Below are 15934 nucleotides of genomic sequence, written 5' to 3'. Positions count from 1 at the left end.
TATGAAAAGTGGAGGAGTTGCATATAGTATTCAGATCTCTGCATGCTTTTTTGGAAAATGAAACAGCTATGTTGTCACGATGCCGGCTGGCGGGTAGTGGATCCTCTGTGCCAGAGAGGGATTGGCGTGGACCGTGCTAGTGGATCGGTTCTAAGTCACTACTGGTTTTCACCAGAGCCCGCCGCAAAGCGGGATGGTCTTGCTGCGGCGGTAGTGACCAGGTCGTATCCACTAGCAACGGCTCAACCTCTCTGGCTGCTGAAGATAGGCGCGGTACAAGGGAGTAGACAGAAGCAAGGTCGGACGTAGCAGAAGGTCGGGGCAGGCAGCAAGGATCGTAGTCAGGGGCAACGGCAGGAGGTCTGGAACACAGGCTAGGAACATACAAGGAACGCTTTCACTGGCACAATGGCAACAAGATCCGGCAGGGAAGTGCAGGGGAAGTGAGGTGATATAGGGAAGTGCACAGGTGAAGACACTAATTGGAATCACTGCGCCAATCAGCGGCGCAGTGGCCCTTTAAATCGCAAAGACCCGGCGCGCGCGCGCCCTAGGGAGCGGGGCCGCGCGCGCCGGGACAGGACCGAGGGAGAGCGAGTCAGGTACGGGAGCCGGGGTGCGCATCGCGAGCGGGCGCTACCCGCATCGCGAATCGCATCCCGGCTGGAAGCAGAATCGCAGCGCCCCGGGTCAGTGGATCTGACCGGAGCGCTGCAGCGGAGAGAGTGTAGCGAGCGCTCCGGGGAGGAGCGGGGACCCGGAGCGCTCGGCGTAACAGTACCCCCCCCCTTGGGTCTCCCCCTCTTTTTAGGGCCTGAGAACCTGAGGAGCAGACTTTTATCTAGGATGTTGTCCTCAGGTTCCCAGGATCTCTCTTCAGGACCACAACCCTCCCAGTCCACTAGAAAAAAAGTTTTCCCTCTGACCTTTTTAGAGGCTAAGATCTCTTTGACAGAGAAGATGTCCGAGGAGCCGGAAACAGGAGTGGGAGGAACAGATTTGGGAGAAAAACGGTTGAGGATGAGTGGTTTAAGAAGAGAGACGTGAAAGGCATTAGGGATACGAAGAGAAGGAGGAAGAAGAAGTTTGTAAGAGACAGGATTAATTTGACACAAAATTTTGAAAGGACCAAGATAGCGTGGTCCCAACTTGTAGCTAGGGACACGGAAGCGGACATATTTAGCGGAGAGCCATACCTTGTCTCCAGGGGAAAAAACGGGAGGAGCTCTTCTTTTCTTATCCGCGAACCTCTTCATGCGTGATGAAGCCTGTAGGAGAGAATTTTGGGTCTCTCTCCATATAATGGAAAGGTCACGAGAAATTTCATCCACAGCGGGCAGACCAGAGGGCAAGGGGGTAGGGAGGGGGGGAAGAGGGTGACGGCCGTACACCACGAAAAATGGGGATTTGGAGGAAGATTCAGAGACTCTGAAGTTATACGAGAATTCGGCCCATGGAAGGAGATCTGCCCAGTCATCCTGGCGGGAGGAAACAAAATGTCGCAAATAATCACCCAAGACTTGGTTAATTCTTTCTACTTGTCCATTGGACTGGGGATGATATGCAGAAGAAAAATTTAATTTAATCTTGAGTTGTTTACAGAGAGCCCTCCAGAATTTAGACACGAATTGGACGCCTCTATCCGAGACGATCTGCGTAGGCAATCCGTGAAGACGAAAAATGTGTACAAAAAATTGTTTAGCCAACTGAGGCGCTGAAGGAAGACCAGGAAGAGGGATGAAATGTGCCATTTTGGAGAATCGATCAACGACCACCCAAATAACAGTGTTGCCACGGGAAGGGGGTAAATCAGTAATAAAATCCATACCAATCAGAGACCAAGGCTGTTCGGGGACAGGCAGGGGATGAAGAAAACCAGCGGGCTTCTGGCGAGGAGTCTTATCCCGGGCACAGATAGTGCAGGCTCGCACAAAGTCCACAACATCCGTCTCCAGAGTCGGCCACCAATAGAAGCGGGAGATGAGTTGCACAGATTTCTTGATGCCCACATGACCAGCGAGATGGGAGGAGTGACCCCATTTGAGGATTCCGAGGCGTTGGCGTGGAGAAACAAAGGTCTTTCCTGGAGGAGTTTGCCTGATGGAGGCTGGAGAAGTGGAGATCAGGCAGTCAGGTGGAATGATGTGTTGCGGAGAGAGTTCAACTTCTGAGGCATCCGAGGAACGAGAGAGAGCATCGGCCCTAATGTTCTTATCGGCAGGACGAAAGTGAATCTCAAAATTAAATCGGGCAAAGAACAGAGACCACCGGGCCTGGCGAGGATTCAGCCGTTGGGCAGACTGGAGGTAGGAGAGGTTCTTGTGGTCGGTGTAAATAATAACTGGAAATCTTGATCCCTCCAGCAGATGCCTCCATTCCTCAAGTGCTAATTTAATGGCTAGAAGCTCTCGATCCCCGATGGAGTAGTTCCTCTCCGCCGGAGAGAAGGTCCTAGAAAAAAACCCACAAGTGACAGCATGCCCGGAAGAATTTTTTTGTAAAAGAACAGCTCCAGCTCCCACTGAGGAGGCATCAACCTCCAATAGGAAGGGTTTGGAAGGGTCAGGTCTGGAGAGCACGGGAGCCGAAGAAAAGGCAGACTTGAGTCGTTTAAAGGCGTCTTCCGCTTGAGGAGGCCACGACTTGGGATCGGCATTTTTTTTGGTTAAAGCCACGATAGGAGCCACAACGGTAGAAAAATGTGGAATAAATTGCCTGTAATAATTGGCGAACCCCAAAAAGCGTTGGATAGCACGGAGTCCGGAGGGGCGTGGCCAATCTAAGACGGCAGAGAGTTTGTCTGGATCCATTTGTAGTCCCTGGCCAGAGACCAAATATCCTAGAAAAGGAAGAGATTGGCATTCAAACAGACATTTCTCAATTTTGGCATAGAGTTGATTGTCACGAAGTCTCTGAAGAACCATACGGACATGCTGGCGGTGTTCTTCTAGATTGGCAGAAAAAATTAGGATATCGTCCAGATATACAACAACACAGGAGTATAGCAGATCACGAAAAATTTCATTGACAAAGTCTTGGAAGACAGCAGGGGCGTTGCACAGGCCAAAGGGCATGACCAGATACTCAAAGTGTCCATCTCTGGTGTTAAACGCCGTTTTCCACTCATCCCCCTCTCTGATGCGGATGAGGTTATAGGCGCCTCTTAAGTCCAATTTAGTAAAGATGTGGGCACCTTGGAGGCGATCAAAGAGTTCAGAGATGAGGGGTAGGGGGTAGCGGTTCTTAACCGTGATTTTATTAAGACCGCGGTAGTCAATGCAAGGACGTAGGGAGCCATCTTTTTTGGACACAAAGAAAAATCCAGCTCCGGCAGGAGAGGAGGATTTACGGATAAAGCCCTTTTTTAAATTTTCCTGGACATACTCAGACATGGCAAGAGTCTCTGGGGCAGAGAGAGGATAAATTCTGCCCCGGGGTGGAGTAGTACCCGGGAGGAGGTCGATAGGGCAATCATAAGGCCTGTGAGGAGGTAGAGTCTCAGCTTGTTTTTTGCAGAAAACATCCGCGAAGTCCATATAGGCCTTAGGGAGACCGGTTACTGAGGGAACCACAGAGTCACGGCAAGGGTTACTGGGAACCGGTCTTAGACAGTCCTTGGAACAAGAGGGCCCCCAACTCTTGATCTCCCCAGTGGACCAATCCAGGGTTGGGGAATGAAGTTGAAGCCAGGGAAGTCCAAGGAGAATTTCCGAGGTGCAATTGGGGAGGACCAAAAGTTCAATCCTCTCGTGATGAGATCCGATGCTCATTAGAAGGGGCTCCGTGCGGAAGCGTATGGTACAGTCCAATCTTTCATTGTTTACACAATTGATGTAAAGGGGTCTGGCGAGACTGGTCACTGGGATGTTGAACCTGTTGACGAGAGAGGCCAAAATAAAATTTCCTGCAGATCCAGAGTCCAAGAAGGCCACGGTAGAGAAGGAGAAGGCAGAGGCAGACATCCGCACAGGCACAGTAAGACGTGGAGAAGCAGAGTAGACATCAAGGACTGTCTCACCTTTGTGCGGAGTCACCGTACGTCTTTCCAGGCGGGGAGGACGGATAGGACAATCCCTCAGGAAGTGTTCGGTACTAGCACAGTACAGGCAGAGGTTCTCCATGCGGCGTCGTGTCCTCTCTTGAGGTGTCAGGCGAGACCGGTCGACCTGCATAGCCTCCACGGCGGGAGGCACAGGAACAGATTGAAGGACCAGAGGAGAGAGGAGCCGAGGAGAAGAAACGCCTCGTGCGAACAGAGTCCATATCTTGGCGGAGCTCCTGACGCCTTTCGGAAAAACGCATGTCAATGCGAGTGGCTAGGTGAATAAGTTCATGTAGATTAGCAGGAATTTCTCGTGCGGCCAGAACATCTTTAATGTTGCTGGATAGGCCTTTTTTAAAGGTCGCGCAGAGGGCCTCATTATTCCAGGACAATTCTGAAGCAAGAGTACGGAATTGTACGGCATACTCGCCAACGGAAGAATTACCCTGGACCAGGTTCAACAGGGCAGTCTCAGCAGAAGAGGCTCGGGCAGGTTCCTCAAAGACACTTCGGATTTCCGAGAAGAAGGAGTGTACAGAGGCAGTGACGGGGTCATTGCGGTCCCAGAGCGGTGTGGCCCATGACAGGGCTTTTCCGGACAGAAGGCTGACTACGAAAGCCACCTTAGACCTTTCAGTGGGAAACAGGTCCGACATCATCTCCAGATGCAGGGAACATTGGGAAAGAAAGCCACGGCAAAACTTAGAGTCCCCATCAAATTTATCCGGCAAGGATAGGCGTAGCCCAGGAGCGGCCACTCGCTGCGGAGGAGGTGCAGGAGCAGGCGGAGGAGATGACTGCTGAAGCTGTGGTAGTAACTGTTGTAGCATAACGGTCAGTTGAGACAGCTGTTGGCCTTGTTGCGCTATCTGTTGTGACTGCTGGGCGACCACCGTGGTGAGGTCAGCGACAACTGGCAGAGGAACTTCAGCGGGATCCATGGCCGGATCTACTGTCACGATGCCGGCTGGCGGGTAGTGGATCCTCTGTGCCAGAGAGGGATTGGCGTGGACCGTGCTAGTGGATCGGTTCTAAGTCACTACTGGTTTTCACCAGAGCCCGCCGCAAAGCGGGATGGTCTTGCTGCGGCGGTAGTGACCAGGTCGTATCCACTAGCAACGGCTCAACCTCTCTGGCTGCTGAAGATAGGCACGGTACAAGGGAGTAGACAGAAGCAAGGTCGGACGTAGCAGAAGGTCGGGGCAGGCAGCAAGGATCGTAGTCAGGGGCAACGGCAGGAGGTCTGGAACACAGGCTAGGAACATACAAGGAACGCTTTCACTGGCACAATGGCAACAAGATCCGGCAGGGAAGTGCAGGGGAAGTGAGGTGATATAGGGAAGTGCACAGGTGAAGACACTAATTGGAATCACTGCGCCAATCAGCGGCGCAGTGGCCCTTTAAATCGCAAAGACCCGGCGCGCGCGCGCCCTAGGGAGCGGGGCCGCGCGCGCCGGGACAGGACCGAGGGAGAGCGAGTCAGGTACGGGAGCCGGGGTGCGCATCGCGAGCGGGCGCTACCCGCATCGCGAATCGCATCCCGGCTGGAAGCAGAATCGCAGCGCCCCGGGTCAGTGGATCTGACCGGAGCGCTGCAGCGGAGAGAGTGTAGCGAGCGCTCCGGGGAGGAGCGGGGACCCGGAGCGCTCGGCGTAACATATGTGATTGGTCTTTATGCTCTACTTTACATTTTCTTTGCCCTAGTTTAGATGAAGGTCATTAAATAGCTAACGCACAAGACTAATCAATTAAGAGCAATTTCTTCACTGTGGTCACTCCAAAAAAATGAGTAGCAGTAAACAGTAGATAGCTTAGGGGGTACTAATCGCAGCATGATGCATAAATGAATAAGCCACACCCTCTTTGCCATGCTATGCCCCACCAAAATCATGACTGGGATAAACAAATAGATAGATACTGGTACTCTTCACAGAACTCATGGTGGTCAAAAAATGGCGGCCAAGACTAAGGTTTTTTATTATTACATATTATTATATGCATACACAATCATACCTGGGGCAACTGGGGCTGCTGAGAAGACAGAATGAATTGTTCGTTGCAAAGTCTGGAACCCAAAGTTTGCTTCATCATAGGGGCTAATGGGCAGAGGATCAAATGAGTCGAGAACTGAAATTTCCACTCTTTCGTCATGTATGGTGTTCCGCACTATGTCCAATGCCTGCAAAGTAACAAATGGCTGATGGGCACATTAAAAGAATATTTACACATTCAGAGAAGGGGAGAGGTTGTTTACATTTTTTTTCTTGGTATAATCCCCCTTAGCATATTTGCTCTGATTGTCACATAAAAGTTTTCATTTTTGTTAAAGGAGCACTGCTTATCTATCACTCCTCTACCTCATTAGGTTGTTTACTGACTCCACAATTCAGCCATATAATCCTGCACCATTGCCAGCTGTGGCATCTAAGTGGTTTTTACAATCGTTGATAAACAAATTTAATGTTAAATTGGATGGTGCACTGTACAGGATGGTCTTTTCCTGCAATACCTTAAAGGGGTATTCCAGGAAAAAAAACTTTTTTTTTAATATATCTCTATATATCTCAACTGGCTCCAGAAAGTTAAACAGATTTGTAAATTACTTCTATTAAAAAATCTTAATCCTTTCAATAATTATCAGCTGCTGAAGTTGAGTTGTGGTTTTCTGTCTGGCAACAGTGCTCTCTGCTGACATCTCTGCTTGTCTCTGGAACTGCACAGAGTAGAAGAGATTTACTATGGGGATTTGCTTCTAAACTGGGCGGTTCCCGAGACATGTGTCATCAGAGAGCACTTAGACAGAAAAGAACAACTCAACTTCAGCAGCTCATAAGTACTGAAAGGATTAAGATTTTTTAATAGAAGTAATTTACAAATCTGTTTAACTTTCTGGAGCCAATTGATATATAAACGTTTTTTTCTGGATAACCCCTTTAAACATGTGAAAGGGCATCCAGCAATCACTTACATCTATGCTGCAAATGGGCCATTTCTTACCTCCTCAACTGTTTGAGCTGGGTGAAGTCGGAAGTTGACAGTAGCTCTTGCCATTCGAGGAATTACATTTGACTAAATAAAAACATATACACACGCTGTTAAACTGCATAAAAATATTCAGATGTTTTATTTTTTATACAATTTATATGTCACTATGTCATTGGCTTTTTCCTATAGGATTCAGCAGTTGATTTTAATGTCCAGGATAACCTTATGTGCTATTTTAACTAACAAAAAACCTGATTGACCCATTAAATATTAATACAACTATCCAGAATCCATTACCAAAAAAAAGGTCATTTTATGATTTCACCAGGTACAACAGCACCCACATAAATCCATTCAGATTATTTTCTTCCATTATGTCACCTGCATGAAAAAATTCATATCTAATTAATGAGGACTGGTAAACCCATTAAATTAAATGGCGCCAGGTCACATGCTGTTATGGTTACTAAGGAGACAAAGGGGTACTCCACTGGAAAACTTTTTCTTTATTTATTTATTTTTTTTTTAACTCAACTGGTCCCAGAAAGTTAAACAAATTTGTAAATTACTTCTATAAAAAAAATCTTAATCCTTCCAGTACTTGTCAGGTGCTGTTATGATCCACAGGAAGTTCTTTTCTTTTTGAATTTGCTTTCTGCCTGACCACAGTGCTCTTCTCTGCTGACACCATTGTCCATTTCAGGAACTGTCCAGGGTAGGAGCAAATCCCATAGAAAACCTATCCTGCTCTGGATAGTACCTGACATGGACAGAGGTGTCAGGAGAGAGCACTGTGGTCAGGCAGAAAGGAAATTAAAAAACAAAAGAACTTCCTGTGGATCATAACAGCACCTGATAAGTACTGGAAGGATTAAGATTTTTTAAAGGAGTACTCCGGCGCGCACTTTTTTCCTTTTATCCTGTCCGGGCTGCAAAATAAAAGAAAACACACTTTCTCTTACCTGCCAACGAGCCCCCGAAGCACCGGTACACTCCGGTACAGGTGTTCGGTCCCCGGGCTGTATTCTTCTTACTTCCTGTTAGCCCGACACGTCACACGGAGCTTCAGCCTATCACTGGCCGAGGCAGGACATCGCTTCGGCCGGTGATAGGCTGAAGCTCCGTGTGACGTGCCGGGCTAACAGAAAGTAAGAAGAATACACACCGGGGACCGAACACCTGTACCGGAGTGTACCGGAGCTCCGGGGGCTCGTTGGCAGGTAAGAGAAAGTGTGTTTTCTTTTATTTTGCAGCCCGGAGAGGATAAAAGGAAAAAAGTGCGCGCCGAAGTACTCCTTTAATAGAAGTAATTTACAAATCTGTTTAACTCATCCCCCCGCCCCCCCCCCCCCCCCAAATAAAGGCTATGAGAAAGAGATTTTATGGGGAGTACAAAAAAAATCTTCATTGGGGGATACAGGGATACAGATGCTAAAGGGATACTATAGGGACGTACCAAAGCAGTCCCTGAGGTGGGAAATAAGTGCCAGAGGAGGACACACAGTCCAGACAGTCCTGAAGTCCCAATGCTCAGAAACAGAGGGAAGGACCATAACTCCGTCCCTAAGGGAGTAACCCGGGGAACCTTGTGGACCCGAGGTAAAAGTCATGTGGAGTACAAAAGTACTACCAAAATTGTGTTAAGATTAAATTGATCCCCCCCCCCCCCAACTTCAGTTGGAAGGCTCCCCTCCTAGATATAGGGAGAAGAGACTGCAGGGATGCAATTCATAAAAGTGACACCAGAGGGAGCTCATTGGTAGGAACAAAACCAGGAAATGCAATACACGTGAAAATGATATATATTAGGGATGCACGATATGGGGAAAACGTGCAATTGCGATTATGGGCCTAAATAAATATTGCGATTTAGATATGCGATGCAATTTAATAAATAAATGGTGAAATCCCCCCATTTCATGTCCAATCTCCTCAATTTCACATCTATCCACCCATTTTATGCCCACCGCCCATTTCACATCTCCCCTCTGTCACATTCCCCCCCTCCCCCAGCCACATTCTCCTCTCATATCACATTCCCCCCATGTCACATTCCAACCCATTGGCCCATTCTCCCCCCCCCCCCCCTGCCCATTCTCCTCCCCCCCCCCCCTGCCCATTCTCCTCCCCCCCCCCTGCCCATTCTCCTCCCCCCCCCCTGCCCATTCTCCTCCCCCCCCCCCCTGCCCATTCTCCTCCCCCCCCCCCCTGCCCATTCTCCTCCCCCCCCCCCCCTGCCCATTCTCCTCCCCCCCCCCTGCCCATTCTCCTCCCCCCCCCTGCCCATTCTCCTCCCCCCCCCCTGCCCATTCTCCTCCCCCCCCCTGCCCATTCTCCTCCCCCCCCCCCTGCCCATTCTCCTCCCCCCCCCCCTGCCCATTCTGCTCCCCTCCTGCTCATTCTGCTCCCCCCCTGCCCATTCTCCTCCTTCCCCCCTGTCCCATTCTCCTCCTCCCCCCCCTGTCCCATTCTCCTCCTCCCCCCCTGTCCCATTCTCCTCCTCCCCTCCGTCCCATTCTCCTCCTCCCCCCTGTCCCATTCTCCTCCTTTTCTTTTAGTACATGCAGATTTGTCAGCTATAATGTTTGCTTTTAATGGTTTATTCAAATACAGTCATGGCCGTAAATGTTGGCACCCCTGACATTTTTCAAGAAAATTAAGTATTTCTCACAGAAAAGGATTGCAGTAACACGTTTAGCTATACACATGTTTATTCCCTTTGTGCTTATTGGAACTAAACCAAAAAAGGGAGGAAAAAAAACAAATTGGACATAATGTCACATCAAACTCCAAAAATCGTCTGGACAAAATTATTGGCACCCTTAACTTAATATTTGGTTGCACACCCTTTGGTGATCAGTCGCTTCCTATAACCATCAATAAGCTTCTTACACCTCTCAGCCAGAATGTTGGACCACTTTGCAAACTGCTCCGGGTCTCTCTTATTGGAAGGGCGCCTTTTCCCAACAATTTTAAGATCTCTCCACAGGTGTTCAATGGGATTTAGATCTGGACTCATTGCTGGCCACTTCAGAACTCTCCAGCGCTTTGTTGCCATCCCTTTCTGGGTGCTTTTTGACGTATGTTTGGGGTCATTATCCTGCTGGAAGACCCAAGATCTCGGACACAAACCCAGATTTCTGACACTGGGCTGTACAGTGCGACCCAAAATCCATTGGTAATGCTCAGATTTCATGATGCCTTGCACACATTCAAGGCACCCAGTGCCAGAGGCAGCAAAACAACCCCAAAACATCATTGAACCTCCACCATATTTCACTGTAGGTACTGTGTTCTTTTCTTTGTAGGCCTCATTCCGTTATCGGTAAAAAGTAGAATGATGTGCTTTATCAAAAAGCTCTGTCTTGATCTCATCTGTCCACAAGATGTTTTCCCTGAAGGATTTTGGCTTACTCAAGTTCATTTTGGCAAAATGTAGTCTTGCTTTTTTATGTCTCTGTGTCAGCAGTGGGGTCCTCCTGGGTCTCCTGCCATAGTGTTTCATTTCATTTAAATGTTGACGGATAGTTGGCGCTGACACTGATGCTCCCTGAGCCTGCAGGACAGCTTGAATATCTTTGGAACTTGTTTGGGGCTGCTTATCCACCAGCCAGACTATCCTGCATTGACACCTTTCATTATTTTTTCTCTTCCATCCACACCCAGAGAGATTAGCTACAGTGCCATGGGTTGCAAACTTCTTGATAATGTTGCGCACTGTGGACAAAGGCAAATCTAGATCTCTTGAGATGGACTTGTTGATATTTTTCCACAATTCTGGTTCTCAAGTCCTCAGACAGTTCTCTACTCCCCTTTCTGTTGTCCATGCTTCATGTGGCACACAAAGACACACAATGCAAAGACTAAGTGAACTTCACTCCTTTTTATCTGCTTTCAGGTGTGATTTTTATATTGCCCACACCTGTTACTTGTCGCAGGTGAGTTTAAAAGGAGCATCACATGCTTAAAACAATCTTATTTATCCACAATTTTGAAAGGGTGCCAATAATTTTGTCCAGCCCATTTTTGGAGTTAGGTGTGACATTATGTCCAATTTGCTTTTTGTCCTCCTTTTTTGGTTTAGTTATTTTCTAGAAAAATGTCAGGGTGCCAACATTTACGGCCATGACTGTATCTTTGCTCTATTTATTCTGTGATACTTCAAATGTTTCTGTTAATTTTTATTTTTATTATACTACAAAAATGTAAAAAAAGAAAACAGAAAAAAGTGTGTTTTAATTATTATTATTTTTTTTAAAGTTCTTTTAAATAGCACAAAGTGCTGCTAAACTACTTATTTGTATTGTGCCCAGTCATTTCCCTGTAGATGGATGAGAAGCTGTTATTTTGGGCACCTATTTTCATTTTGTTATAATTTCTTTTTTTACTTTGTTTTATATTTTTCACACACACACACACACACACACACACACACACACACACACACACACACACACTAAGATTTATTGCTGAGCTGATCTTGGTCTGCTTTCTACATTCTCTACATAACACAATGGCAATAGGGACATAAGCACTGTAATATAGGCTCCCACTTCATATTCCATTAGTCTCATGAAAATTTAATTGCTTCAAAAAAGTGCTATAATATATGGCATAGTACCTTTACTCCAGCATTTATGATGGTTATTGCAGTTGTTGTCCGCACTATAGCATTGCTAGATGGAGTCTGCTCTAGCACTCTAAAAAATAAAACAAAAAAGACATTTTAATATGCTCCTTTTTAAATGTTCACCTATCCATAATACACAGCCATAATATTAAAACCACAAGGCTAATTTTGCATAGGTCCCCCTTGTGCTATTTATTAAAGAACAGGCTTCACAAGACCTTTAAGGGTACGTTCACACGAGCGGATCCCCAGGGCGTATTATGCCGGAGCATTACGCCGCTACAAGCAGACACACTAAAGCGATGTGAGAGTCGCTGTGCATGCGCGGTGTACTTGCACACATCACGGCCGCTCCCCCTGCTCAATGAGCTAGGCCGAGAGCTGCCACGATGTGCGAGTATATCGCACATCTCAGTGTGTTTGCTCATAGCGGCGTATTGCCGCACCTAGCACACACCTGTAAAGGCAGCATACAGCGGTCCTTCAGCAGCAGATCCGCAGTGTTATACGCGCTGGGGATCCCCTTGTGTGAACGTACCCTAAAAGGTGTCTGTGGTATATGGCAGCAGATACAATATTTTAGAAGTTCCAAGAAGTTTATAAGTGGGGATCCAATGCATTAGATCTTTCCTAAATATTTCACAGATGCTCGATTGTGGGAATTTGGAGACCAAGTGAACAATTTAAAGTCTTTGTCAATCAGCACTCAGTCGCTCTGAGAGCCGGTGCCCCAGTAGTTTGACCCCCCCAGTCATAAGACACTTATGCGATACATTATTTTTCTCAGGACAACCCCTTTAACTTAAACACCTAAACACATATCAGATCTTGATAAACGATTAACTCAAGGTAAAAATCTTCAGGCTGCGTTCCCACATTTGTGTTAGAGAACTGCAGAAAATATGCATTAAAATAAAATAAAAAAGTATGCATTTTTTATCATGTTTTTATGAGAAGCAGCTGTAAAAACTTTTAACAAAAAATGAAGGATGTGATTAATCCCCCCTCCCCCAATCTATTCACACAACAAGACACATCCATACATCCTAACAACTGAAGGTGCTCAGTAACAGAGCCAATGGAATTGACAGTGGGAGGCAGCTGTTAAATCACAGCTGGGATACCAAAGCAACTGCTGAAATCGAAAAAAAAATGAATAAGTAAAAAATGTCAAAATAAAATGTTTCACAATAAATAATGCTCAAAAAAATAAAGGGAACACAAACAACACAATGTATCTCCAAGTCAATCACACTTCTGTGAAATCACACTATCCACTCAGGAAGCAACACTGATTGACAATCAATTTCACATGCTGTTGTGCAAATGGAACAGACAACAGGTGGACATTATAGGCAATTATCAAGACACCCCCAATAAAGGAGTGGTTCTGAAGGTGACCACAGACCACTTCTCAGTGCCTATGCTTCCTGGCTGATGTTTTGGTCACTTTTGAATGCTGGTGGTGCTTTCACTCTAGTGGTAGCATGAGACGGAGTCTACAACCCACACAAGTGGATCAGGTAGTGCAGCTTATCCAGGATGGCACATCAATGCGAGCTGTGGCAAGGTGGTTTGCTGTGTCTGTCAGCGTAGTGTCCAGAGCATGGAGGCGCTACCAGGAGACAGGCCAGTACATCAGGAGACATGGAGGAGGCCGTAGGAGGACAACAACCCAGCAGCAGGACCACTACCTCTGACTTTGTGCAAAGAGCAGAAGGAGCACTGCAAGAGCCCTGCAAAATGACCTCCAGCAGGCCACAAATGTGCATGTGTCCACTCAAATGGTCAGAAACAGAAATCCAGTAAAGATAATAAAGTGCACACTCACATACACACACAACACACACATACATACACAAACTGACACAGACACACACTTCCCTTTATTCCCCTCACTAGCTCCTCTTTCTTAGGGTGCATTCACACGGCTGTCTGTCCCCGTTTTTATATCCCCGTTTCGGTTCCGTTCTTGCAGGTTGTAAACGGATTAAAAACTGTTTTTAAAAAATCCTATTCATGTCAATGGGATGTTTTTACAATCCGTTTACATCCGTTTGTACCAGTCTGCACTCCTTTCATTTTTTTAATGGCAAAATAAATGGCACATGCTGTATTTTTTCTTCCGTCAAAAAAACGGATACAGTAAATTTAACATTGAAGTCTATGGAAAAAGGATGAGCCTTTAATGTCATCCTTTTGCATCCATTTTTTCAATCTGTATTTTCATCAGTGTTTACTTAACTTTTTTGGTTTATTAACTAAAGAATAACGGATCTAAACAGATTCAAATGGATAACATCCATTTGCATCCGTTTTTTTAAAACCCATTTTTATTTTTGATGGGAGAAGAACGGGGCGGGTCTAGACGGCTGTGTGAATGCAGCTTTACACAGGATGGAGGCTCAGATATTGTATGCAGGGCTGTGCTGGAGAGCGTCCCCTCCCCCAGTAATCAGGCACTAGTCACTAGTCACTAGTCAAGTAAACATACAGATAAGGGCTTTTGCATTCACAGGTGCCAGGCGAGTGAATGATGTTAACCTGACCACTGCACAAGAGATGCAAACCAGTGTATGGTAGCCTAGACAACTGCAATAAGGCAAGGAGACAAAGGCCCATATCTTTAAAAGGATGCAAGAAAGTTAATTATAACTATTTGCAATAAGGTTTATTTTTTACATGGACTTTAAAATTGAAGGGGTACTCCAGTGGAAAACTTTTTTTTTCTTTTTAAATGAACTGATGCCCTAGAAAGTTAAAAAGATTTGTAAATTACTTCTATTAAAAAATCTTTACCCTTCCAGTACATTTTAGCAGCTGTATGCTACAGAGGAAATTCTTTTCTTTTTGTATTTCTTTTTTTGTCTTGTCCACAGTGCTCTCTGATGACACCTCTGTCAGAGCAGCACAGGTTTGCTATGGGGATTTTCTCCTGCTCTGGACAGTTCCTGATACGGGCATCAGTTGTGAGCAGAGAGCACTGTGGACAGGACAAAAAAAGACATTCAAAAAGCAAAGAATTTCCTCTATAGCATACATCTGCTAAAAAGTACTGGAAGGGTAAAGATTTTTTAATAGAAGTCATTTACAAATCTGTTTAACTTTCTGGTACCAGTTGATTTAAAAAATAAAATATAAAATTCCACCGGAGTACCCCTTAAATTACAATCTTTGAGATGGGAATACCACTTTAAAAGTGGTTTAGCTAAAAATGATTAAGGCCTCACCTGATCTTAGATATTAGATTGGCGTCTTCTCATGCCATAATTGTAATTATAGAAAACATCATGCTCCACTATTGCCTAATCTTTCATAACACAAGGTTCGGAAACATCATTAACGGTAATTATATATATATATATATATATATATATATATATATGTGTGTGTGTGAGAGTATACTGTATTAGTGGTCTGGCAAAGGAAGAGGTGGGGTTTTGAGTGAAGCTAAATGGAGATTGCTGAGAGATGGAGAGTGAAGCGCATAACCGTACACATCTCTCAGCACCGAGACCCTGACCAATCAAAACTATTGACCTGTCAGGAGCTTTTTTGTTTAATGACAGGGACAATAACACTTTATTCTATGGGTTGGTACAACTGCTTGACTCAATAAAAGCAATTTTTATTATTATTATTTTTTTATTATTATTATTTAAAACGTGGCAGAATAGGTGTCTTCTAGTCATAACATCTCCAGAATTAAATGAAAAATTAAGGCTTTTTACCTACTGATGATTGGAGAGAAGAGCCACAGGTTCGCCATCATGACATTAAGTGGAAATGCAAACTGTAACACAGAAGGATAGCACATTATATATACAATCATCAGGCAAACAAATTGTCATTCGGATTCACTGCCTGAGATGATAAGTCAATTATACAGAAAAGCGTCTATTTTTTTTTTTTCAGAAACACTGCGAGCCACTCTATGGGGGAATTTATTATTGGTTTCACATAGTTTTGGAATTAAGTCACATTGGATCAATAAGCAGAAAAATTTATCACAATGGGTTAAAAGGCGCAAAATTCTGTGCAACGTGTAAACCATAAAAAATTATGTAGTGAAGTGAACTTTCAGGAAATATGTACCTGCGCACAATTTACCAAATGCCCTGCGATCGTTTAATAAATTTGGCTCATGTACACATTAGTACCACACAAAATAAAGGTGGACAAAAATCGTTCACCTACAACAATAAATTCCCCCCAAACACAAAATATAGCACTCTGCAAAGACATGTGAACTTAAAAAATTATTATTTTAAACTGCA

The 15934-nt window shown here is 45.5% G+C and overlaps 1 protein-coding gene across 1 annotated transcript in view; it reads right to left on the bottom strand.

Moving 5' to 3' along the window:
* PM20D1 (peptidase M20 domain containing 1) overlaps positions 1–15934 on the bottom strand; it is an 81515-nt gene that overhangs the window by 15881 nt on the left and 49700 nt on the right. Inside the window, exons 8-11 of the mRNA XM_056558025.1 lie at positions 15389–15450; positions 11649–11727; positions 7040–7111; positions 6056–6221 (exon numbers count right to left, since the gene is read on the bottom strand). Coding sequence (XP_056414000.1) covers positions 6056–6221; positions 7040–7111; positions 11649–11727; positions 15389–15450 — 379 coding nt within the window. The remainder of the gene's footprint in view (positions 1–6055; positions 6222–7039; positions 7112–11648; positions 11728–15388; positions 15451–15934) is intronic.

Source organism: Hyla sarda, chromosome 2 (genome assembly GCF_029499605.1).
Source record: "Hyla sarda isolate aHylSar1 chromosome 2, aHylSar1.hap1, whole genome shotgun sequence".
Classification (NCBI taxonomy): Eukaryota; Metazoa; Chordata; class Amphibia; order Anura; family Hylidae; genus Hyla; species Hyla sarda.
Note: the sequence above shows the minus strand (reverse complement) of the source record. Positions and strands in the feature narration are given on the sequence as shown.